The sequence below is a fragment of the Schistocerca americana genome, chromosome 4, assembly GCF_021461395.2.
Source record: "Schistocerca americana isolate TAMUIC-IGC-003095 chromosome 4, iqSchAmer2.1, whole genome shotgun sequence".
Classification (NCBI taxonomy): domain Eukaryota; kingdom Metazoa; phylum Arthropoda; class Insecta; order Orthoptera; family Acrididae; genus Schistocerca; species Schistocerca americana.
In genome coordinates this window covers 734,442,583-734,469,578 of record NC_060122.1, presented here as the reverse complement: position 1 = coordinate 734,469,578, position 26,996 = coordinate 734,442,583, and the positions used below count along the sequence as shown (strand labels likewise).

At 42.3% G+C, this 26,996-nt stretch overlaps 1 protein-coding gene across 1 annotated transcript in view; it reads right to left on the bottom strand.

Moving 5' to 3' along the window:
• Positions 1-1,019: 1,019 nt before the first annotated feature.
• The window catches only part of LOC124613756 (odorant receptor Or2-like), a 67,161-nt gene continuing 41,184 nt past the window's right edge, over positions 1,020-26,996 (bottom strand). The window contains exons 6-7 of the mRNA XM_047142472.1: positions 15,826-15,981; positions 1,020-1,076 (exon numbers count right to left, since the gene is read on the bottom strand). Coding sequence (XP_046998428.1) covers positions 1,020-1,076; positions 15,826-15,981 — 213 coding nt within the window. The remainder of the gene's footprint in view (positions 1,077-15,825; positions 15,982-26,996) is intronic.

The following is a 26,996-nucleotide window of genomic DNA, read 5'->3' as shown; positions in this document are numbered from 1 at the left end:
CAGTAGGAAAAACACGTGATAAAAGGGATTCGAAATTAGAGCACAAAATAATCCATAATAAGTGTAGAATCCTTGGATGATATAAATCACATATCTCATAGCATCACGTGAGAAAGAAAATAAATAAAATCCACTGAAGTTAGCACAGAAAGTGCTGAACCATGTTTGGGTTGAATAAAAAAGAATCAAACGATGTCTTACAAGCTGAATTTCTCCAGTTTTTTTCTGTGAGTGACGATCCTTTGACATTTCATAGTACACAAACATAGACTACTCAAATGACACGTCTTCATCTGAAGCGGAAGAAGTGCCATATTGCATTAAAAGCTTTGAAGGTAGTGGACAATAAAGGGTTACATAAGCCGAATGTGTACTGCTTCTCTCATTACTTGTTGTCTTCCTTTATTGTTTGTACTATTATAAAAGTAACAACCTAAGAAGTTATAAGCTACACAGTCAAAGTAATTTACTCATATATTGTCTCATATATTATAAAGATGGGTAAGTTGATAGTCATTTCATTACTTGTCTCTAAACCGAATTCCATAAAGTACATTGGGTGAAAGTCTGTGGTAGAATTTATCACACATTCAATTATGGTATTCAATTCTACGAGCGAAATCTTCTGCTGCAATTATCAGTAAACTATTATGGTAGTTGTAAATTAATGTCGTGGGGTAGCGTTGTCATTTATGACGGCACAAACATGATGAATATAATTTTGTCACTAAACGTTTAACTCGGCGAAGTGTAAGGCACGTGATTTGAGTACCTAATGTAAAACAATATGATCAATTTAATAATTAGTGCAGACTATTTAAACAATCTCATATCAGTGTTTTAACAGCATTGTATCCTTCATGGCGCGTATTTCTTCTGTGGTTGTGACGGGCAAACAGTGGCAGAACCCCTGAACCCAGATGAAGTTTTGAGGCAGACAATTATCTGCTAATCATAACCTGTTCATATTCCATTACATTTCCAAAAAAACTGATGTAAGGGAGGCAGCACGACATCAGTCATTCGGAGCTCAGCTGATTCAGCAGCGCGAAGTACGAATAGGAGGCGTTCATCAGCTGCAAAAGAAATCATTTGGTTAATCACATGCAAGAAGAAAAAGAAGTAACATCGGCGATACTAAAGGCACGTAATTGTTAACATGGTAATGATTGTGGCAGTTTAAACTGTCCTTTAAGTCATCTGAAAGAGCTATCAGTCTTTGTGTAGAAGTTATGACGTATCTTTCAGTGAACATGGATAATAAGACGGAGAGTATGCAGCCATATGTCATCTATGGCTGGTACAAAAAATTACCTGAAATATTAATTGTATTTGTAGCACAACTAACGCTGCTAACGCAGTACAAAGATCCAGCACTTGTAATTATATGCAACCTCCTACTTCTAATGAAAATAACTTTTAATTAAAGTGGTTGTGCTATAAAACACGTTATATAGATGACAAAAAGGTTTAGTGAACAGATTATTTAATTCAAGTAGAGAGGTTGTCTTGCATGTGGATTTGTAAATACATATACCTTTCTACAATTCTCTAATGTAAGAGACAATGGAACGTTCTCTACATATAAAAGACAATGTCCTGACTGACTGACTCATTGCTGCCCAGCCGAAACCGCTAACGACAGAAACTTGAATTTTGGAGAAGGTGTGGATTTTATACTGTAGGCGTCGTTCAAGAAGGGATTTTTCAAATTTTCAACTCTTTGGGTGTGAATTAGGGGATCAACCTTTTTTAAAAAATATTCGCTATTAAGGCAGTTTTGAAGCACCACCTACGAAAATTGGTATTTGGTTTCTAGGTCAGCAATAAAGAAATACATGTGTCAGCATTTTTGGAAATTTAACACTGTGGGTGTGAAATAGTGCTTGAAAAATTTTGTTTGAAAATATTTCATTATTAAAGAATTGCTAAAGTATTTAGAAATGTACATCTATAAACCTAGGTATTTGACTTCTCAGTTACAAATAAAGAAATACGTGCTTCAGTTTTTTTTTTTTTTTTTTTTTTTGTAAGTTCAACCCATATGGAGGGGGGGGGGGCACCAGGGGATGAGAATTTTTACGGAAATATTTCATTGTGCAAGCATTTTTGAGGTTAAATCTATGAAAATTTGTATTTGGTTACTCTGTTAGAAATAAAACATACACATGTCACTGTTTCTGGAAATTCAACCCCTATGTGTGTGAATAGGGGATGTAATGTTTTATGGAAATATTTCATTGCCAAAGAATTTTTAAAGCTTACTCTTTGGAAACTGGTATTTGGCTTCTCGGTTGAAGACGAAAAAAATACGTATTTCACTGTTTTGAAAATTCAACCCCTAAGGGGATGAAATAGGCTCAGACTGATTCACTGAGTCATCATCGCTCAACCCAAACCACTAAGGATAGAAACTTGAAATTTGGAAAGTGTGTGGATCTTCTACTGTAGGTGTCGTTTAAGAAGGGATTGTCGAAAATTCTATTCCTAAGGGAATGAAATAGGGGATGAAAGACTTTTTGAAAGTATGCCGTTATTAAGGGAATTTTGAAGCTAGATCTACAGAAACTGGTATTCCGTTTCTCAGTCAGAAAACAAAAAACACATATTCAGCATATTTGGAAATTCAATCACAAGAGGGTAAAATAGTGGGTCAAAGTTCGTTTGAAAATAAATAGGTACTAAAGCACTACAAAAGGACTTTTAAGGCTACGTCTCCGACAGTTGTTACTCGACTTGTAGCTTAGAAATAAATAATACGTGTTTCAATGTTTCTGGAAAGTCAGCCGCTAAGGAAGTGCAATAGGGGATGAAAGTTTTTAAGAAAATATTTCGTTATATTGAAAAAAATTTTAAAGCTAAATTTATGAAAGTTAGTATTTTGTTTCTCAATTAGATATAAAGAAATATTTGTTAGAGGATGACAGGAGCTACGGAAATATCTGCACACCATAACACCTCGGCAGTCGGTTATCAGTACTACTACCAGCAAGATAACAAACTTATCTCAGGGTCTCTTCTGGCGCCACGTTAACTTTCGGTGGCATGTTATACAACTGGGTGACTTATATTCAAGGTCGGCCACCAATATGAAGGCTGGGTCAAATGCAAACGAGATCTCCCCTTTATTATATTATGAATCCAGCCGCCTGTGCCTCCTCATTCTGATCTGATCCTCACAGTAAAAGGATGAAGAATCAAGTAGAAACAGAAACCTCCCCCAGCTATAAGAACAATACGACTGTTAGATATGAAATCAAATGTCTAATATCATTATAATAAATTTTAATATTGTTATTAATAGATATATACTCGATTAAACTTATGGTTTGTTATTGTTCCAGGAAGCAAACGCGCCTCTTTTGTCGTAGTTACAGAACTGCTACATACTATTAGCCACACTCACACAGAAGCAGAGTCCCATGGATGGTCTTCCTTACTTATTGGAGCTGGTGTTCAATTATACTGTATCACGGCTATAGACACAGTAGCAGCCACTATCACAGCCCACCAACATGCAGGCAAGTTCCTCAAAAGCAGTAGGGATCACCAGCGCTTATAATGGGACAGCAAGTCGATCTAAATGTGTAAATGGGGGTGTATCATCAGCTAACGACTTTGTTGTGTTGGTTGGAGTAGAAAACACACAATACATTGGTACCAGAGTTCAATATTCATGATAAAAGGGGGAATATTTGTGCAATATTATGGGGTATATAAAGAATAAGATGGCAGAAAAATGTGATCTATCACATACTCCAATAGATGTTCATATATATGGCCATAAGGTCTCAATAGTACAGCGTCTAATGAGACAATGCTGGAATTAACATAATTGGACACAAGCATGTAGTTAAAACATTCAGTATTGTACTACAAAGATTGGCACAGAAGTCTGTGCCATTAGCATCCCTAAATGAAAAGTAGTTTCCTATGAGTGTTTTGACTGTTGGAGCAAAAGTAGTATATGTACCAGGTGAAGTGGTGTATCAACACCTACATTCCATTTGTACCAAGTCTGTAAGTGCAGAACCTGTCAACTCTGTAGATGCTTGGTTCACTGAAGGAATTCCTATATAGTGAATGCTGCCTATGGGCTCAAAGAGGATACAAGGTGATTTTAGGGCATACAGATGATAGCTATTTACAGACTGTTGTGCTGCCAGTACACAATGAAATTTTTACATAAAAATAAACAAATCACAATGTGTATTGTTGTTATTTCTCATGCATCCCACATCCTCTGCAACCACCTGTAAAAATACGTATATAGCATCGTATCAAAAGTCAGTCTGCTCAAGTGCCACCACTACCACCACCTTTGCTGCCGCCACCACTACCTCTGCCATCGCTACTGTTGCTTCCTCCAGCATCTCTGATGCGCCGCCATCTCTGATACTCCTGCCAGTGCCATTGTGTTAACACTTATGCAAAAGTGTCCCATACAGACATACAATAATAGCTACAGGCTTGCTGCTTATTCGGGCCTGATAACCAGCCTTCCACGGGGAGCAGATCACAGTAACGAACAGATGGAGCGAGACTTATCTACCTCACCATAACACGAAACACAAGTTCTTGAAAAGATGTATATACTCTGGCTTAGTTAGTAACATCCCATACATTACCTGACATTTCCTAGGCCACTGTGACCTACACACATATTATTACAATTTTTAAACACAATGTTTAGAATAGAATCACTTATTATTTTCCTTTTTACAAACAACACCATGCAGTTTAGTAGGAGTCCCATCACCGTGGCACCATGCATTCACATCATAATGTTTGTAGCAGGAGTAATACATAACAAGAAACATGTCAGTTTCAAACATTTGAGTCTGCAAGTTAAATCTCTGTGAAATATCACATAGAAATGGTAAAAAGTGTGTAGGAAAAAAGTAATAGTTTACAAAATTGAAACTACGATGTCTTTCAGTAAGTATCTTACAAATTTTCAAAAGCACATAACAAATATTTCTTGATTTCACCTGCTAGAACATGTAATAATGAAATGATAGTCCTCCTGCTGAAGCTTTGTAGTATATCTGGGAATATCCAGAACATCTAGGTAGTTTTCTTTAGTGCACCGGCGTTGTGCAGTCACTGATCTCCTTCAGCGGAGAGGTTATCGCTGATGTATCAGCGGACATCACCTGCAATATACAGTCACTGCCCTCAAACTACATTGCACGACACTACCGCAGTTTCAGTGAAATAACGGCCACTACTATAATGGACATGGATTACGAACAAGCAGTGAAAGTTTCTAATTGAGAGGAATATGCTAGTTTGTACATGAACAGCCATATACAGCTGCTCGCAGACATTTTCCAGAAATTCTAGAATGTGGGCCTGGGCACATACATTCTGATTCCTGCCTTCTGTTTCACCAAATCAAGACTTTTGTAGGTGGTACTGTTAAGGGAGACATGTGTCAGGATTGACCTCTTGACTAATGACATATTGCTCTTCTTTGAACGCTAGTTTCGTGTGGGACTTTGCCAGTGCAGACACAGGCATGGCAAGGCGAATAACCCGTGAGTGAGTGAGTCGGAGGATGGGCTATCTGATGATTTAAGTTGCATCCTTTACTTGGATGTAAACAACCTGTACCAGCACGCAGTGTAACAAAGTCTGCCATTCAGAGGGTTCTGCTGGCTGCCTGAAGAAGAAATCGTCAGACTGCAGGACGAGATCCATGATGTAGCTGGGGATGCTGGTGAGGGATACGTTCTTGAGGTAGAACTGGCATGTCCCACATACACTACTGGACACCAAAATTGCTATACCACGAAGATGGCGTGCTACAGATGTGAAATTTAACCGACAGGAATAAGATGCTATGATATGCAAATGATTAGTTTTTCAGAGCATTCACGCAAGGTTGGCGCCGATGGCGACACCTACAACGTGCTGACATGAGGAAAGTTTCCAACCGATTTCTCATACACAAACAGCAGTTGACCGTCGTTGCCTGGTGAAACGTTGTTGTGATGCCTCGTGTAAGGAAGACAAATGCGTACCATCACGTTTCCGACTTTGATAAAGGTCGGATTGTAGCCTATCGCGATTGCGGTTTATCGTATCGCGACATTGCTGCTCGCATTGGTCGAGATCCAATGACTGTTAGCAGAATATAGAATCGTTGGGTTCAAAAGGGTAATACGGAACGCCGTGCTGGATCCCAACGGCCTCGTATCACTAGCAGTCGAGATGATAGGCATCTTATCCGCATGGCTGTAACGGATCGTGCAGCCACGTCTCGATCCCTGAGTCAACAGATGGGGACGTTTGCAAGACAACAATCATCTACACGAACAGTTCGACGACGTTTGCCGCAGCATGGACTATCAGCTCGGAGACCATGGCTGCAGTTATCCTTGACGCTGCATCACAGACAGGAGCGCCTGCGATGGTGTACACAACGCCTAACCTGGGTGCACGAATGGCAAAACGTCATTTTTTCGGATGAATCCAGATACTGTTTACAGCATCATGATGGTCGCATCCGTGTTTTTCGACATCGCGTTGAACCCACATTGGAAGCGTGTATTCGTCATCGCCATACTGGCGTATCACCCGGCGTGATAGTATGGGGTGCCATTGGTTACACGTCTTGGTCGCCTCTTGTTCGCACTGATGGCACTTTGGACGTTACATTTCAGATGTATTACGACCCGTGGCTCTACCCTTCATTCGATCCCTGCGATATCCTATATTTCAGCAGAATAATGCACGACCACATGTTGTAGGTCCTGTACGGGCCTTTCTGAATACAGAAAATGTTCGACTCCTGCCCTGGGCAGCACATTCTCCAGATCTCTCACCAATTGAAATCGTCTGGTCAATGGTGGCCGAGCAACGGGCTCGTCACAATACGCCAGTCACTCTTCTTGATGAACTGTGGTATCGTGTTGAAGCTGCATGGGCAGCTATACCTGTGCACACCATTAAGCTCTGTTTGACTCAATACCCAGGCGTATCAAGGCCGTTATTACGGCCAGAGGTGGTTGTTCTGGGTACTGATCTATGCACCCAAATTGCGTCAAAATGTATTCACATGTCATTTCTAGTGTAATATATTTGTCCAATCAATATCCGTTTATCATTTGCATTTTCTTGATGTAGCAATTTCAATGGCCAGTTGTGTATATGCATGATGCTCACAATGTCATGCCATTGTGTCTAAAGTGCTCAGCCAAGCGAAATGGTGGAATTTTGTCATATGATGACATGATGGAGACAGTGGCTGTTGTTTGAAGACAAATGTTGATGGTGTTAGGACAGCAACCAGCCACAAATTTACTTTCAGTTCCTTTATTTAAAGGACACCGTTAGCGGTTTCGAATCGTTGTGATTCATCCTCAGACGGTTTACACGCTTTCTTAATGACATGTTGTGTGTTTTTTACAGATTAATTTTCCTAAAATATAAATAATACATAATTATAAACACGCCACACACAGATGGTTGCGTTACAGATTGTCGTTGCGAACAATGTACGTATGCAACAACAAGAATGCAGTGGGAATGCATTTACATCTGTTGGACGCATGTTATGAAAACAAACACTCCAAACCGACGTTTCATCTAAGTCACATGCAACGACATTCTGTAACGCAACCATCTGTGTGTGGCGTGTTTATAATTATGTATTATTTATATTTTAGGAAAATTAATCTGTAAAAAACACAGAACATGTCATTAATAAGCGTGTAAACCGTCTGAGGATGAATCACAACGATTCGAAACCGGTAACGGTGCCCTTTAAATAAAGGAACTGAAAGTAAATTTGTGGCTGGTTGCTGTCCTAACACCATCAAGCGAAATGGTTCCATTCCAAAGCTGTTGACAATGCTGGCGGATAAGTTGGGATATATTCTGCGCTTCAGAAACACCAAACAAAGCGCGCTCGTGATTTGTGACTTAAAAATGATTTTTACAAGTTAATGAATAATTCAACTTTCGGGAAAAGAATGCAAAATGTTGCAGAATAGCTCAAAGTTTATTTAGTTTACCTGTGTGATGGACGTTATGGTGCAAGAGATTACATTGCCATGCCAAGTTTTATGCAGTTCACCATCTTAAGCGAAGGATTTGTCACTGTGGAGATGCTCAAGATTTAAGTGCAGTTCACAAAGCCTGTCTATATCGGTATATGTTTTCTAGACCTCTCCTGACTCCACTTGTCCTGATTCCACAACGAGTTTGTGAAATGAAATTTTTTCGATCCAGAGTTGCTTTACATCGACACAGTTTCACCTATTAGGTGAAAGGGTGTGATCAATACGAAGTTAATAGGTATGATCACGACGGACCTGACAAGTCTTGATATGCGATGTTTTTGGAATAACACACGAAACAAGAAGATTATCGGCCCTATGAACGACGAGGCGATTGGTTCGCAGATTGTGGAGTTTGTGGGACTCGAGTCGAAAATGTACTCATATCGCACAGATGCAGGTGCCGCCCAGAGGTCAGCTAAGAGCGAGAATCGTGCGGCCTGAAAGGTGCTCATGATTGAGGATTAGATAAGATGCCTGCTCAAGGGCACTGGCACCGCTCCGCATATGGTGTGCCAGGTAACTTTTAGTCGTGAGGGCATGAGGTACTTCATGCGCTGCTGATGAAAAAAGTCTCTCGTATCATGACGATAAATCGTTCATCTGTGGAGATGAGCTCTGCACCTTCCCGTATTTACACTATTCATTGAGTGATTGTGTGGCTGGACATTTATTTGTAAATAGTAGAAGTATGAGCTAGTATGTACTGAATAATTGGATGAAGCGTTTGTCATAGTTGTGTGTTTGTTAGTATGCATGCCTGATTGCACTCTGTGTATGCATATACTGTTTACATTGTATACTAAACAGCACACCGTATATGTGTGTAAATATTGTATATATTTGTGTGTATGTGTGCAATTTGTTTTCACCTGCTGCTAATAGTTCCTGTTTCCCAGCCACGGCGGGTAGCCGTGCGGTCTGGCGTCTTGCCACGGTTCGGGCGGCTCCCCCCCCCCCCCCCCCCCTCTGGCGGGGGTTAGAGTCCTCCCTCGGGCATGGGTGAGTGTGTCGTCCTTAGCGTAAGTTAGTTCAGTTCGTGTGTAAGCCTAGGGACGGATGACCTCAGCAGTTTGGTCCCATAGTCCTTACAACCAATTTCCAATTCCTGTTTTCCAAATTATCAGAAGGCAGTGAATAAAATGTAAATACTGTATACGTACTCGTGTATAGAAAAAAAATGTAAACGCTGTACTTTTTTTTTTAGTCTTCTGACTAGTCTGAGGCGGCCCGCCACAAATTCCTCTCTTGTGCTAACCTCTTCATCTCTCATTAGCACTTGCAAGCTACGTCCTCAACTATTTGCTGCATGTGACTGTCTCCCTCTACAGTTTTTGCCCTCTACAGCTCCCTCTAGTGGCATGAAAGTTATTCCCTGTTGCCCTAAGAGGTATCCTATCGTCATGACCCTTGTCAGTGTTTTCCACACATTCCTTTCGTGTCCGATTCTGCGCAGAACCTCCACGTTCCTTACATTATCAGCCTACCTACTTTTCAAAATTCGTCTGTAGCACCACATCTCAAATGCTTCGATTCTCTTCTGTTCCGGTTTTCCCACTGTTCATGTTTCACTACCCTACAATGCTGTGCTCCAAACGTACAATCTCAGAAATTTCTTCCTCGAATGAAGGCCTATGTTTGATACTAGTAAACTTCACCTGGCCAGGAATGCCCTTTATGTCAGTGCTAGCCTGCTTTTGATGTCCTCATTGCTCCGTCCGTCATTGGTTATTTTGCTGCCTAGGCAGCAGAATTCCTAACTTCATCCACTTCGTGACTATCAATCCTTATGTTAAGTTTCTCGCTGTTCTCATTTCTGCTACTCCTCATTACTTTCGTCTTTCTTCGATTTACTCTCAATCCATATTCTGTAGTCATTAGACTGTTCAGTCCATTTGGCATATTATGTAATTCTTCACTCTCACTCAGAATAGCAATGTCATCAGCGAATCTTATCATTGATAGCCATTCACCTTGAATTCGAATTCCATTCCTGAACCTTCCTTTTATCTTCATCACAGCTTCTTTGACTTACAGATTGAAGAGTAGAGGCGAAAGACTATATTCCTGCCTTAAACTCTTTTTAATCCGAGCACTTCGCTCTTGGTCGTCCACTTTTATTATTTTCTCTTGGCTATACTACATATTGTATATTACCCGTCTCTCCCTATAGCTTTTTTTCAGAATTTAGAACATCTTGCCAGGTCGACAAATCCAATGAAAGTGTCTTGATTTTTCTTTAGTTTTGCTTCCATTACTAACCGCAACGTGAGAATTGCCTCTCTCGTGCCTCTATCTTTCCTGATGTCAACTGGTCCTCAATTTTCTTTTGCATTCTTCTGTATATTATTCACGTCAGCTGATTGTGCGATATTTCTCGCACTTATCAGTTCTTGCAGTCCTCGGAATTCTGTGGATAATATTTTTCCGAAAATCAAGTAGTATGTCGTCAGACTCATACATTCTACATACCAAGGTGAATACTCGTTTTGTTGCCGCTTCCGCCAATGATTTGAGAAATTCTGATGGAATCTTATCTATCCGTGATTTTAAGTCCTCCAAAGTTCTTTTAAGTTCTGATTCTATCACCGGATCCCCTGTCTCTTCTAAATCGACTCCTGTTTCATCTTCTATCACATCAGACAAATTTTCCCCCTCATAGAGGTCTTCAATGTACTCTTTCCACCTATCCGCTCTCTCTTCTGCATTTAACAGTGGAATTCCCGTCGCACTCTTAATGTTACCATCTTACCTTTTAATTCACCGAACGTCATTTTCACTTTCCTATATGCTGAGTCAGTATTTCCGACAATCATATGTTTTTCGATTTCTTCATATTTTTCATCCATCCATTTCATCTTTGCTTCCTTGCACTTACTATTTATTACATTGTACAGAAACTTGTATTTCTGTATTCCTGAATTTCCCTGAATATTTTTGATACTTCCTTCTTTCGTCGATCAACTGAAGTATTTCTTCTGTAACCCATGGTTTCTTCGCATTTACCTTCTTTCTACCGATGTTTCTCTTTCCAGCTCCCGTGATTGCCCTTTCTAGAGATTTCAATTCATTTCCAACTGTTCTGCCTACTGAGATACTCCGAACTGCTGTATCTATAGCGTAAGAGAACTTCAAGCGTTTCTCGTTATTCCTTAGTACCTCTGCATGCCACTTCTTTGCGTCTTGATTCTGTCTGACTAATTTCTTAAACTTCAGCCTACTCTTCATAACTATTACATTGTTATCTGAATCTACATCGGCTTCTGGTTGCGCCTCACAATTAGGATCTGATTTCGGAATTATGTCTGACCATGGCGTAATCGAACTGAAATCTTCCTGTATCACCCGGCCTTTGTCAAGTATACCTCCTCCTCTTGTGATTCTTGAACAGAGTATTCGCTGTTACTAGCTGAAATTTGTTACAGAACTCAATTAGTCTTTCTTCTATCTCATTCGTTGTCCCAAGCCCATATTGTCCTCTAACCTTTTCTACTACTCCTTCCCCTACAACTGCATTCCAGTTCCCCATGACTGTTGGATTTTCATCTTCCTTTACGTACTGTATTATCCTTTCAATTTGGTTTTCTGTCGAGTCTGAGAAGAACACCCCTACCACTCAACTGTTCACAGTAACACATTCTCTGCCATACCTTTCTATTCATAACGAGTCCTACCCCCGTTATACCATTTAATGCTGCTGTTGATATTAACTCACCCGACCAGGAATCCTTGTAGTTTCTTCCATTTCACTTCACTGACCCCTACTGTATCTAGATTGAGTCTTTGCATTTCTCTTTTCAGATTTTCTAGTTTCCCTAACACGTTCAAGCTTCTGACTTTCCACCCTCGACTGGTAGAACATTATCCTTGCGTTGGTTATTCAATCTTTATCTCATGTTCACCTTACACTGGCAGTTCCCTCCAGGAGATGCGAATGGGCGTCTATTTGGGAATCTTTTACCAATGGAGAGATCATCATGACACTTTTGCAATTACAAGCCACATGTTGTGTGAATACACGTTATTCACCTTTAATGCAGTGGTTTCCATTGCCTCCTGTATCCTCATGCCGTTGATCATAGCTGGTTCTTCCACCTTTAGGGGCAGTCTCCCACCCCAAGGACAAGAGAGTGACCTGAACCTCTGTCCGCTCCTCTGCCCATTTTGGCAAGGCCATTGGCAGAATAAGGGTGACTTCTTCATTCGCCAATCCCGATTATTAATCGAAACTTAAGCAGTGGCGTGTTTGAACACGGGACCGAGGATATTTTGACTACTAATCAAAGACGCTACCCCTAGACCATGAGTTAACCTAAATGCTTTATATAGAAAGAGAATGTAAATATTCTATGTAGAAACAAGTGGGAAACATAGTATTTAAGTCCATCTGGATTAAGTGTCGCAGATAGTCGTAAGCCACTAGTAAAAATAATAACTCAATAAATAAAACCAATATGTGTAAAAAAATTACAAAAACTGACAAAAATGGTAAATTGTTGTACACGAAAGACAGATTTCTAGAAAAAAAAACCACTGTGTTTGTATGTTACAGAAACAAATAGCTTTGTAAATAAGGGAATAAGTTTTTTGACGAACAGCAACTAATTACTGCATAAAAATTTTATTGCAAAAAAAGAAAATTGTTTATAAGAAACCATTAGTTAATTTGTTACACCATTGTTATTATTTCCATACCATACCACTATATTATTATTGTTTGCAGCAAATCCTAACCGTTCCCCATGACGGACAGGCCTCGGATGAAGAGGCCTATACAACTGAACTTGTTGTAAAAGATGATGAGGGAGAAGGGGATCACAAATCTTATCGGTCCAGGGCGGGGGCGGGGGGGGGGGGGGGGGGGCTAGGGTGTCGGGTGAAGGAAAGGATTTCCCAGCTTTTTAATGTAGTCCCACAACTCTAGACATTTCCAGCTAGTATTATGTCATGTGACTAATATCAAGTTACATCATGATCTTGAATAGCACTTGCCAAGGTGTGTGGATAGTGCAAGTGTTCTCGTGGATGACCTTGATGGTTTCCTGGGGAGATGGGAGTGTGAGGTGACCTTGAATATACATATAGTGCAAGTGTTAACCTGTGTAATCTGACACAATAAATCATCAGCGACCTTGAGATAAGATCGTTAAGCATGAACGACCATCCAGCAGTTGTCATCTGAACTGGATGGAGGAATGGAACATCCTACCACAATAACCCATTGTCAATCTTGCGGGGAGCATGGACGCACATTACAGTACGCTTTGATCATAGATCCTGTTAGGAAACACGTCCCACCTTTTGTAACGTTCAGAGGACCATCATAAATCGCAGTGAGTTCAGAACAGTTATTGTCTTTGAACAAAAGTGTCATTTCTGCTCGTGCAATTGCGTATTTCGTTATTGCTTGTTCACGAAACTGTAATCGTTCTTCCTATGTATGGTGCAACTTTCATCGCACTATGTTTCTTGACAGTGACACATCATGCGAAAGTTATTTTCATCCTTGGGTTTTATACACGAGTTGGAGAGCCACTGGAAGCACATAGTGTTTAGTCCATGGAAACTGACGTACATGTGTGACTATGATAATTCAAGGTAATGCAGGACGGTTACTAATGTTATTTCGTCAATTATATCTATTTATGGAAAGAACGGTAGGAGGAAATAATATTGTCGATGGAGGAAAGGTGAAAGACTAGAATTTATCATCGTACCGACGAGAAAGTCGTTACAAACAGAGCACACTGAGCCGTGGTAAAATTTGCTGTTTTGAAGAGCGCGCCGCAGCGCGTAGTGTAAAGCAGTCGCCTTCCGTTTCCGGCGGTGGCGCCGCTGTGTCAGTCGCAGCTTTGGTGTGTCCCTCTGGTGGGAAAGGCGAAAAGTTGCCTGTTCACGTGCATTTAAGGGGCGCTATAAGCTCGCAAAGGGGTAGTTCGTCAGTCGGAGTGAGTCTGGTCAGTTGGTCAGCCGGGTCAGTGTGGGGCAGTCAGTGTGTCTGTCGTCCGGAGTGCTAGTATGTGTTAGGCCGCCAGTCTGCTCGAGTTTGTTCACGCAGTGGTTATTGGCGGTTGAATCGATCGGTTGGTCGGTCGCGCACTGAGACACAAGATGACTTGCCCGTCTTGAACGTCGGCGCATGTGAGGTCGCCACGTCAGTCCATTGGGCCGCGCCGTATAGCGAGGGGTTGTGGCTTCGCGGCCGACACGAGAGCAACAGGAGTTAACCCACGACATCGGTCTGGCCGGGGCGAACTGCGACGCGATGAGACGGGAGATCGGTGCGCCTTCCTGCGTCTGTTGAAGCGGCTGGCAGCGGACGGTTCGGGAGAGCGTTTTGGGGGTGCTGCGACAGGTCTTCGCCATAAATCGCAGTTTATTAGAAGTTAAGTGACTGGAGGTATGCTGTTCATTCACTTGTTAAATTCTACTTGTTTTCTTGGTCAGTCTCTCGTCCCCAGCTTGCTCGTCTGTCTCTCGTCCGCATTTGTTAAGCAGTTAGTGTCTGTCTGTTTGTCTGTCGGTCTGCCGTACGTTAATAGCTGCCTCTGTCATGTTTGTCGGATTCGGTGTTAACGAATTTATTGCTTAAGGTGGAAAGGCCGATTTCCTGTAATATGTTTTCATCATACCTATCATCTTGAAAGGTGGTATATGTGTAATGCAGAGCATGTTTGTACATTTTATGTAAGACCGCATTTCATGGGTTTTAATTTAAATGGTCATTTTAGTATATAAAGTTGCCACCCTTCCACCGTAAGAGTTTTTTTAAAAACTAGTTGCACTTTCGGTGGCAAATAATTTTTAATGTGAGTGTTTTGTACCATTTCCATCCCTCCTACGGGGTGCATAATTTATGTGTTTGTGTGAGTTGTTAAAATTTTTAGTTTAAAGTAATCTGGTGTGTTGCAGATTTGCACCAGTGTAGTCTTTCAGAGGTTGTTGTGAGCGGTCGTGACTACGGCCGTGTTAAAAGGCAGCGGCCATGTTCACAGTCCGAAAGCTCATACTGCCCAAAAAATTTTTTTTGTTATTTCTGCCTCTGAATAAATTGTAACTTGATATTTACAGGGTGCTTTCTGATTATAATTTTAAATCTGTTTAAAAAAATGGCTTTTAGGAATAAAATTTCCATTTATTGAAAAAAAAATTGTTTTCATCAGTTACCCACTGGCAACTACTTCACGCTCAAAAATGGTTCAAATGGCTCTGAGCGCTATGGGACTCAACTGCTGTGGTCATCAGTCCCCTAGAATTTAGAACTACTTAAACCTAACTAACCTAAGGACATCACACACATCCCTGCCCGAGGCAGGATTTGAACCTGCGACCGTAGCAGTCGCACGGTTCCGGACTGCGCACCTAGAACCGCGAGACCACCGCGGCCGGCAACTTCACGCTCACATAGTGTGATTAAATGTGTTAGTGTTCTTGATGAGTCGCTAGTATATAAAGTGAATTCTTAAGAAAAGTTTTGAAAATAAATCCACGGTTCACACGCGATTGGAAAGGGGGAATATGGGGAAAGAAATTGGTCGCGTTCGTATAAAAGCAGCCATTCCGGCATCAGGTTTAGTTGATTTACGGAACCTACAGTGAAAGTAAATCTGGATGGCCTGATGTTGATTTTAACCGTTGTCGTCCTGATGTCAACGCAACATCATACAATTGTAGCATCGTACTAATTGATACAACACAGAATCGGTACGGTGGTACAGACATCGTAAGGAATGTTAGCAAAGTACAAATGTCGACTGACCCGCAGGAATGTCTGCCTGGAGATGGCGCAGAACTTGCTGGCGGTGAGGATAAGCGGCCGCTGGCTGCGGCACAGGAAGATCCGCAACTCCTTCCGGAAGCGAGGCGAGGCGTCCGCCCAGTCGCTGCTGTACGCCGACAGCTGCAGCCGCTCGCTCTGCCGGCACAAAATGGTTCAAACGGCTCTGAGCACTATGGGACTTAACATCTGAGGTCATCAGTCGCCTAGAACTTAGACCTACTTAAACCTAACTAACCTAAGGGCACCACACACATCCATGCCCGAGGCAGGATTCGAACATGCGACCGTAGCGGTCGCGCGGTTCCAGACTGTAGCGCCCAGACCGCTCGGCCACCTCGGCCAGCTCTGCTGCCACAATAGCGAGGGGGGTTACTGCTGTAACTCTACTGCCTTCCATTTCAGATAACCGGTATTATTCTTTCACATACGTACCCTACTTTGTTGCTATTAGTATAACAATAAATGTCTAACTTTAAGGGAGGAAGGACGTCAAACGGGCCGAATGGAGCAGGAGATGCATCATAGGAGATTTTAATTTCCAGTGTCTATACTTTTACAAATAAATTCATAAAACTTTGTCAGCATCACCAGGAAGGATTCAGGATTCACACTCATTCCAGTGGAAGTTCGAAAACATAACAAAATAATTTTTTTTTACGTTTGAAATTTCATCATTTTTTCACTTACTAATGGCTGCATTTGTTGCTATAGGCACACTTTTCTTCATACGTTACAGAGATTCTTCGATGAATTTTGCACATCATACATACCATACTCACAGGTGTATGAAACTCTACAATTTATTTAATTTATGAAAAAACGAATGAACTGTTGCATTTTAAACTTCATGTTTAGGAAACACACAAATTTTATAGTTAATTACCTCAATTTTTACCACAGTTTTTAATAGCTTTCGAAAATTCTAGAATTTCATACACCTTTAAGTATGGTTAGTATGCTGTGCACAATTCATCGAAGAATCTCTCTTACTTATGAAGAAAAGTGTACCTACAGCAACAAAAACTGCCATTAGTAAGTGAAAAAAATGATGAAATTTCACATGTAAAAAAAATTATTTCGTTATGTTTTCGAATTCTGAATCCTTCCTGGTCATGCTGACAAAGTTTTATGTTTTTTTTTTTTTTTTTTTTTTTGTAAAAGTATAGACAGTGGAAATTAAACTGTCCTGTGGTGCCTCTCCTGCTCCAAGTCGGTCAGTTTGACGTCCTATCCCCCTTAAGAGATCACTTTATACAAAATGTTGCAATGTGCAAGAGGACCAGAGGAATATATTATAAACGGCCACAGTTTGCGCCGACAAGTATGGCAGCGATTGCCCACCCACGGTCGAGCAGCATCTGCAGAGTTGTGAGGAGAGCTATCCAAGCCTCAGACGAACAAATGCCCACGTAGGTGGGATGTCACCAGCAGACAGTGTCACGTGTTAATTTTGGTAGCACTACCGGGAGGGGATAATTTAAATGATGAGCGAATGATATTCAGAGCCAATGTAAGGCAAAAGCTAGAAAAAGACTACACAATGTCCAACTGCAATGCCTGAAGATGATTGCTGCAGCCGCAGCTGCCTTGAAGTGACCTTTAGAAAAAATTTTATTACAGCTGAAACCTCAATTCGAAATATTTTTGTTAAAAATTTACGAATTAACAATAATTGTTTATATTTAGGTGTGGTGTTTCATCTTTCCGACAGGTCCTAAAGAACAGACAGCACACATGTGATTGTATAGACATTCCTCCACCGACATACGGCTATTTCAATGCGAATGCATACCATTGCGGGAATACAGTGAGGATGCGAGCAATGGGGAAAGTGGAAGGGTTCACAACATCTGTGGTGACCAGGACTTGGAATTCTGAGTTCGTTAAGAAGCATATACGGGTGGCTGAGGCGGTCAAGTCGACCGTTTGCAAGAAGAAGAGAATCTGGGTTCGAGTCCTGGTCCAGTTATAAATTTTCAAGTGCAAGTGTTGAATTGAATAAAATGTTCTCGGATTTCCAACCGCGTCAATTGCTTAAGACTACACGAGCTTTCGCCCAAGCACTCCTTGGTCGTTGTCAAGTGAGATGACTGCCAGTGGGCTGTTGGTGCGCCCTTATATACGCTAGCTGCCGGCTATGACGTCACTGGTGCCCGTGACATTGCCATTTATGAGCATGTTTTGAGTCTGCGTTCGATGTGCCCTCTTCAACCGCGCAATCGCTGGATCCCACGCAGCGCTGAGCTGCAAGCACCGTCTCTGTTCAGGGTGTTTGCAGTAATTTTTATTCCAACAGATTCCTTCATTAAACTGTCCCAGAAACCGTTAGTGCGAGCCACGGCAGAGGTATCGTCAAATTTTATGTGGTGACCGTTTTCTAACGCATGCTCAGCTAATGCAGATTTCTCTGGATAGCGTAGGCGATAATACCTCTCATGTTCCTTTCTGCGTTGTTCCACAGTGCGCACTGTTTGTACGATGTACTTCTGGCCACACTCACCAGGAATTTCGTAGACTCCGGGTGTTCTGAGACCTACTGCGTTTGTAACTGGTCTCAGTAATTGACGGATTTTCGTTGGTGGCCTGAAGATTGATTTCATCTTGTGTCTTTTCAACAGGCGGCTTATCTTGCCCGATACAGAGCCATAGAATGACAGCAAAGCAAGTTTCTTTTCCTGCTCTTCATCGCTGGTCTTATTCTGACATTTCCCAGAAATCTTTTCTTTCACTTGATGGGCGCTGTGGCCATTATTCCTGAAAACCTTCCGTAGGTGGCTCACTTCATGGGGCAGGTTATCGTTGTCTGAAATTACTCCTGCACGATGCACCAATGTTTCTAATACTATGTGCTTCTGCGCTGGATGATGATGGCTGGTGGGTTTTCTGTAGACGCTGTTGCCAAGGCACCCTTTTGGTTTACGGTGGACAAGGACGTCGAGGATGTGCAATGTATTATCTTTGCACGATGCACCAACGTTTGTAATACTATGTGCTTCTGTGCTGGATGATGATGGCTGGTGGGTTTTCTGTAGACGCTGTAGCCAAGGCACCCATTTCGTTTACGGTGGACAAGGACGTCGAGGAAGTGGAATGTATTATCTTTTTCCACCTCCATGGTGAACAGGATATTACTGTTGATGCCATTGAGGTGGTCCAAAAACTCGTCTAGTTTCTCGCGTGCGTGTGGCCAAATGACGAACGTGTCGTCAACGTATCGAAAGAAACACTTCGGCTTCAATGGCGCAGTATCTATGGCAATATCCTCAGAACCCTCCATGAAGAGGTTTGCAACAGCTGGAACCAACGGGCTATCCATTGATACGCCGTCTGTCTGATCGTAATACTGGCCGTTGTACACGAAATAGGAGGACGTAAGAGTGTGCCTAAATAGTTCGACCACGCCACTTAAAAAGTACTGGGAAAGCGTCTTTGATAGGCACATCCGTAAACAGCGCCACTACATCAAAACTGATCATAATATCATCCTCACTAAGGCGTAGACGGTTGATTCTGCTGAGTTTTTTTATATGATGTTCCCAGTGTCCCACATGTGGAGCGAGGAGCTTGGTCAAGTACTTCGCCAGCTTGTATGTTGGTGAACCTATTGTGGACACAAGAAGGCGAAATGGCGTCCCGTACTTGTGTATCTTCGGTAAACCATAAGGCGCCTGTGGGAAAAGATTCTTAATCACACTGTCTTCCACCACTGAAGATCGCTTAAGAAGTTCTGATGTTTTTCTTACTATTCGTGATGTCCTGTCGCGTGGGAGCTTCCGATAAGTATCTTCGTTCAGTAGCGCACAGATCTTCGTATCATACTCCTCGAACTCCATAATTACGGCGGCATTGCCCATGTCAACAGGAAGTAATTTGACGATACCTCTGTCGTGGCTCGCACAAACGGCTTCTGGGACAGTTTAATAAAGGAAGCTATTGAAATAAAAATTACCGCAAACACTCTGAATAGAGACGGTGGTTTGCAGCTCATCGCTGCGTGGGATCCAGCGATCGCGCGGTTGAAGAGGGCACATTGAACGCCGACTCAAAACATGCCCATATATGGCAATGTCATGGGCACCAGTGACGTCACAGCCGGCAGCTAGCGTATATAAGGGCGCACCAGCAGCCCACCGGCAGTCATACCACTTGAAAATGGCCAAGGAGTACTTTGCCGAAAGCTCGTGTAGTTTTAAGCAATTGACGCGGTTGGAAATCCGAGAACAATTTATTCAATGTTATCGCCTCGAGACTCTGCATTCATACAAATGTTGAATTGTTTCAATGCTCAATCTAGCTACGTCATACAAATTTCCCTTTAGTTACGCAAGTCGGTCCTGTGATTGGACATGGACATGTTCAAAGGAACAGACGTCACACAGACGACTGCATATTATAATTGACAACAGTTAGTTTGAGTAGCTTAGTAGGGTAGCGACCACCCACTAACAATCGAGCAATATCACCAAGTTGTAAGGAATGCTACACAAGTATCGGACTTACAAAGGTCCACGCAGGTGGGATGTCGCTAGGAGAAAATTTTAGATTTTAATTGTGATGGCAGTAACGTGAGAGCAGGATTTGAATGACAAGCGAATGATATTTAGAGCCGACTTAAGACAACAACAGAAAAAACATAACAAGATTTCCAACAGCAATGCCTCAAGATGATTGCTGCCGCACCGCTGTCTTGAAATGACTTTTAAAAAACGTTTACTGTAACTGAATTCTCACTTAGAACCATTTCCTTTAAGAATATAATAATTAGCTATAATCGTTGTGGTAATAGGCATCTTACAATACTTTAGTAATACCTGCTCCTGACTGTTGCCAGAAACTGCCTACTGTGTAAGTAACATACTTTTTGAGTTAATACAAGAATCTGCGTACCACGAAGGAATTATCCGAACAAGACGGAAATCGGTAGTTCACGTACAAACAAATGGTTAAAATTTCAACGGTGAGATACTAACCTGACTCTCGACCGCCATGTGCACCGACAACCAGGAGTGATTATTTTGGGTGCCATTTGTTTTCATAGCACGACCCCTTTTGTTGTCATCTGCGGCACCCTTACAGCAGTTCTGTGCATCGACTATATTCTACGTCCCTTCTTGTTGCCCAGCACAACAAGCAATCCCAGGCTTAAATTTCAGCAAGATAATGCCCGCCCGCACAAGGCGATAGTTACTACTGCTTGTCGTCGTGCTTACCAAACCTGGCCTGGGCCAGCAAGATCGCCAGATCTTTGGAGTATTAACGAGAGGGCCCTCATAACAGCTCGGGATTTTGTCGATCGAACACGCCATTTGCACATGACTTGTCATGATATCCCTCAGGAGGACAGCCGAAAACCCTATCAATCAATACCAAGCTGAATAACTGCCTGCAGAAGGGCCTGAGGTGGACCAAGGCGTTGTTGACGTGCTCGGTTTGTGAAGCTCCTCTTGATAAATCATCCAGTTTTCTGAAATTGTAGCCCTTTTTTTTTTTTTTTTTTTTTTTTTTTTTTTTTTTTTTTTTTTTTTTTTTACATCACATCTACCGATTTCGGTCCCAGTCGGATAATTCCGTCGTGGAGTACCTTTTTTTGTCTTAGAGAGTATATACTACTCTGCACTATATCCAGTATCTCTCAAATAGCATGTGCAGAAAGAGTGTATTTTCTATCACTGTGTACTTCAATAAACTCATTAAACTACACCAATTATATTCCGAAATCAGTGAACAGTTAAAACGCCAACAAGCCACATTGCCTACAGTGCCACTAACAGTAGATATTTCTTGCTGTACCTAATGAATGAAGTTCTTTTTCTATCTTGTATGTTACGATCTTGCTGTCAGTTGAATAATGATGATTGCTTATGACCTCTTAGTACCACCCTGTTTAAGTTGACCGCGTTGTAAAAATTCAGTATAAAAGTTGTTTGTAATTTATAAGAAATCAACAGTTGTCTGATGTTGCATCAACAATGGCGGCATACGATGAACACGTTAGTTGACTTAAATCCTGTGAATTTCACAGAATGCTCCGAGTGCCTTCTCGATTATAATCATCTCTGATCGCCACGTTCACGTAACCCGCATCTTCCGCGCCACACAAAGTAATTCAACAATCGCAATTCTCCATGCAACAGCCAACTACGCATAAACAATCGGCAGCCACTTCACGGACATAGTGCGCCCACCGGTAAATCGTCATGTTCGGACGGCACTCATCTCAGATTACCACATTTCGACGCCAAGAATCCGTACTTGTGGTTCACGGTCATGGAGCACATTTTTCACACAACCGGCAATTTCGATGACCTGTCGAAGTATATGCATCTGATCAAACACCTGGTGGGCCACACTGAGCTAGTTTCCGATATCATCATATTTTCTTGGGTGGAGAATAGATACGAGACGGACAAGGCGGTGTTGTTACAGAGACAATTCCTCACGCAGGAACCGCAACTTCAAGAAGTCATGTATGAGATCAAACTGGGGGTCCTACACGGTTACATCTCTGGCGCCACCGCTGCACCTCAGCCGATTCAGCTCAAATGTCAGACGCCATGCTGTGGGTCATGCGGGTTGTCAAGCTCCGACAGACCCATCGCTCGCAATGATCGCTAATGAGAAAGAGCCGATCGGATGGTCCTTGGCTACAGCTGACAGGAAATTCACTACCATTCGACTTAGGCAGAAAGTAACAGCGTCCTAAGATTCGACTCAACGACACGTGCACTAGACCCCCCAACGACCTGCGCTTCACGAACGCAGCAGACCAAACACGAAGGGCCACAACCACGCCAGATTGCAACATTTCCGGCCAGCGCCACAGAATTGCACACCGGCACCCGAAACTACACATGGCTACAGCGTCACGCAACCCGCACCTGCTCCACGTTTTGCTCCCTCCTCGTATCATACACCATTTGGCAACGCTGCATGCAAATATCAGGATCCTTGCGGATACCTAAACTCCACGAGCGGGTCGCAATAGGCGTTCAGCCCTGTGACGCCTCTCCAAGTCGCCTCCAACCCACCAGAATTTCTAATACTCGCACGTTCGCCTCAGCTGATGCTCACGGACGCCTCGCCGTCACGGAGAAATCATCAGACCAATATCTACTAACTGACACGGTCCCCCACGTTAGATCGCTTTCACGCACCTCCGCTCTGACTTTCGAGCCTGCGGCCGCCCTCATGTTTCAGGCTGCCAACGACTCCAACGTTAGTTTATACGGCAGGGTCACATGTACACCTGTCAGGCATAATCCAGCGTCAATGGACCTCCCTAGTTACCGATCTGGTAGATACAATCACCGGAATAAATTTGAAACATCCCGTTAGAAAAATTTATGTATTACTGTGCTGTAAATCTCTTATGTTATTTGATTTTCAAACAGCTGAGCAAAACTGAACGTACTCAGACATTTCTCTCTTTACTTATTCTGATATCACTAAACTGACACACAATAATTTTAGAGCAACGCACTCTGACTTTCAATAATCCCTACAAAAGAATGGCCGTGACTAACAATAACCTATACCTTTCATGAATTACTTACCTCACAAAAATCTTCGTTACTCGAACTACTGCAATACAGCGAGCGCCAGTATTGCCAGCTAAATAAAAGATTCTAACTACTGAAGGCACTAACTACTGATAGGCATAGTTAGCAAATGAAAGATTTTGGTGGAGAAAAAAACAATATATTTACCCTAATAGTGTTCAAAAGTCATAATATTCATCTCATCCAGTCTTACAAAACTCGTTTTTCTGACGGACACACTTCCAGATCGTTCGCTTCAAAACTCTGCCATCTCTCTGCCCACAGTCACCACTGTTGGCGGCTCACCTCCAACTGCGCAACGCTATGCGCTGTTCACATCCAACTGTCCAATAGCGAATATTCCAACAATGCCAACCAGCCACAGATTGCACACAGCACAGCCAGTGATTCTCATACAGTGCGCTACGTAGCGTTACCAACATAAAAACCTAAAAAGCCTACTTACATAGCCTCCATGCTCCCCACAAAAATTTTACAAATTGTTTTGGGCATTGGCCAATACGTATTTGTTAAAAAAAATTTATATTGACGCTAACAAATATATCAAATGCACACACTTATCGATAGAATGTTGGTCAAAAGCAAAAATTTTCTCACAGTGCGTAAAGACAGTCGTGATCTTTCATCACAGTAGTAATTGCATTTTTTTTCTCAAAGTCTGAGCAATAAGAGAAAAAACACACAGAAGTAGTGGATTTCCACGCAGTCTTGAAGAAGTAGTGCTGTCCTACCAACGGAAAGACAGTGCTAACTCTTGACATGCAGACAGGTAATGGACCGCAACAGAGCAAACCCACAGCAGAGTCAATCGAAGTTTTGAAGAATATTGGTAGGTACGTCATCACAGAACAGACCCACTGTAGTCCTGGTAAAGAGTATGGTAATAGTGGGCCATCAAAGGCGCAGACCCGATGCAGTCCTTGTAGAGACGGCCAGCAGCTATCTGTTGCGACTGTGCGGGTTCATAATCACCATCGTTGAATCTTGTGGACAATATAGCAAGTCCATAAACCACCACTTGTGCACTCACAAACTTTGTGTAATTGTCCTTAGAACCAGCAATGCTGTTAACCAGTCCCTTGCTGAATTAGTAACACACATTCAATCATTCCCCCCCCCCCCCCTCTTTTTTTTCTTTTTCTTTTCTTTTCACTTCCCACATATTGTGCATATACTATGACCAACGGAAACGTGTGCAGTGAAAAGAAACTTAATTTGAAGAACAGATGTCTATACAATTATAAATTTATAACATAAGAATACAATTACAAAGGTACAAAATACATCATTAAAGAACATAATAATGCAGATATCATTTTCAGTAATACAGGCTTTACAAAAGAATAGAAATAAATATATACATCAGTGTTACGGTAACTATGGCATAAGTAAATACATAAAAGATCAGAATACCTTTTGAAACATCAACTTTACACGTGGGCATTAAAACAAAACAGAATAAATAATGTCTAAACATCTTTACAAAGTAAATAATATGTTATTAGAAAAATTCTACAACATAACTCTTATCAGATAAACACATCAAGACAGGAAGAACACAAATACACAAGGGTACACAAACACATAGCGAGATAACACAAAAGGAAAGGGCTATGCAAGTTGGCTGTTTACATTTTTATGTTGGTAACACCACATTGTGCTCTGTATGAAAATCACTGACTGTGGTGTGTGCAATCTGTGGCTTGTTGGCATTGTTGGATTATTCGCTATTGTAGTGTTGGGCAGTTGGATGTGAACAGCGCGTAGTGTTGCGCAGTTGGAAGTGAGCCACCAGCGGTGGTGGATGTGGGGAGAGAGATGGCACAGTTTTGAGAGCGGACGATCTGAGCGTGTGTCCGTCAGAAAAACGAAATTTGTAAGACTGGATGTCATGAACTGATATTTGAACACTACAAAGGTTAATACATTGTTTGATCTCCACCAAAATCTTTCATTTGCTAACTATGTCTATCAGTAGTTAGTGCCTTCAATAGTTAGAATCTTTTACTTACCTGGCAGTATTGGCGCTCGCTGTATTGCAGTAATTCGAGTAACGAAGATTTTTGTGAGGTAAGTGATTCATGAAAGGCGTAGGTTATTGTTAGTCACAGCCATTATTTTGTAGCGATTATTGAAACTCAGATTGCGTTGCGCTAAAAATATTGTGTGTCAGTTTAGTGATGATCAGAATAAGTAAAGAGAGAAATGTCCGAGTACGTTCAATTTTGCTCATCTGTTTGAAAATCATATAACGTAAGAGGTTTACCAGTACAGTAATTCATAAATTTTTCTAAGGGGATGTTCCAAATTTTTTACACCACCAGCTCTCCCCCGATGTCTTACAGTCCATGCTCATTTACCACATCTCGCGCGGACGAGAGCAAGCTACCTCCACCTCTTCCATACCTCTACAGCCATCGCCCGTCGCACTCCCCATCTATCGCACGGTTCACGACACAATCCGCGAAAGCGCCAAACGTTCAGATGACATTCTCCGCAGACATCGACGCTATACCATTTCCGCTTGCAATGCGTATACGCAGTCACTCCACATAAAAAAACGACGAGTTTCGACATCGCAACGTTACCACTGCCACGGCCCTAACAGCAACATACGAGGTACTTCGCAAGACAGACACCAAACAGCTAACAGCTTGACGCGGCCGCACCTCCCTCGTGCGGGCACACCCGTCCCTCCTCCAGACTAGACTACACCATGCCACGATAGACGCCACCGGCCACCGACAGCTACCCAAAGGTCAGTAAACAACGGCACACAGTGTCTGTTAACAGTGCTCCTGACCTCGGCACCTCACGCATACATGCACCCGCCTTTGCTGTTCGTGACAGAAGCATGCATCGCGTAATACACTACTGGCCATTAAAATTGCTACACCAAGAAGAAATGCAGATGATAAACGGGTATTCATTGGACAAATATATTATACTAGAACTGACATGTGATTATAATTTCACGTGGCCAGACGTTTTCAATTGGTGAGAGATCTGGAGAATGTGCTGGCCAGGGCAGCAGTCGAACATTTTCTGTATCCAGATAAGCCCGTACAGGACCTACAACATGCATTCGTGCATTATCCTGCTGAACTGTAGGCTTTCGCAGGAATCGAATGAAGGGTAGAGCCACGGGTCATAACACATCTGAAATGTAACGTCCACTGTTCAAAGTGCCGTCAATGCGAACTAGAGGTGACCGAGGCGTGTAACTAATGGCACCCCATACCATCACGCCGGCTGATACGCCAGTATGGCGGTGACGAATACACGCTTCCAATGTGTGTTCACGGCGATGTCGCCAAACACGGATGCGACCATCATGATGCTGTGAACAGTACCTGGATTCATCCGAAAAAAATGACGTTTTGCCATTCGTGCAGCCACGTTCGTCGTTGGGTACACCATCGCAGGGGCTCCTGTCTGCGATGCAGCGTCAAGGGTAACCGCAGCGATGGTCTCCGAGCTGATAGTCCGTGCTGCGGCAAACGTCGTCGAACTGTTCGTGCAGATGGTTGTTGTCTCGCAAACGTCCCCATTCGTCGACTCAGCGATCGAGACGTGGCTGCACGATCCGTT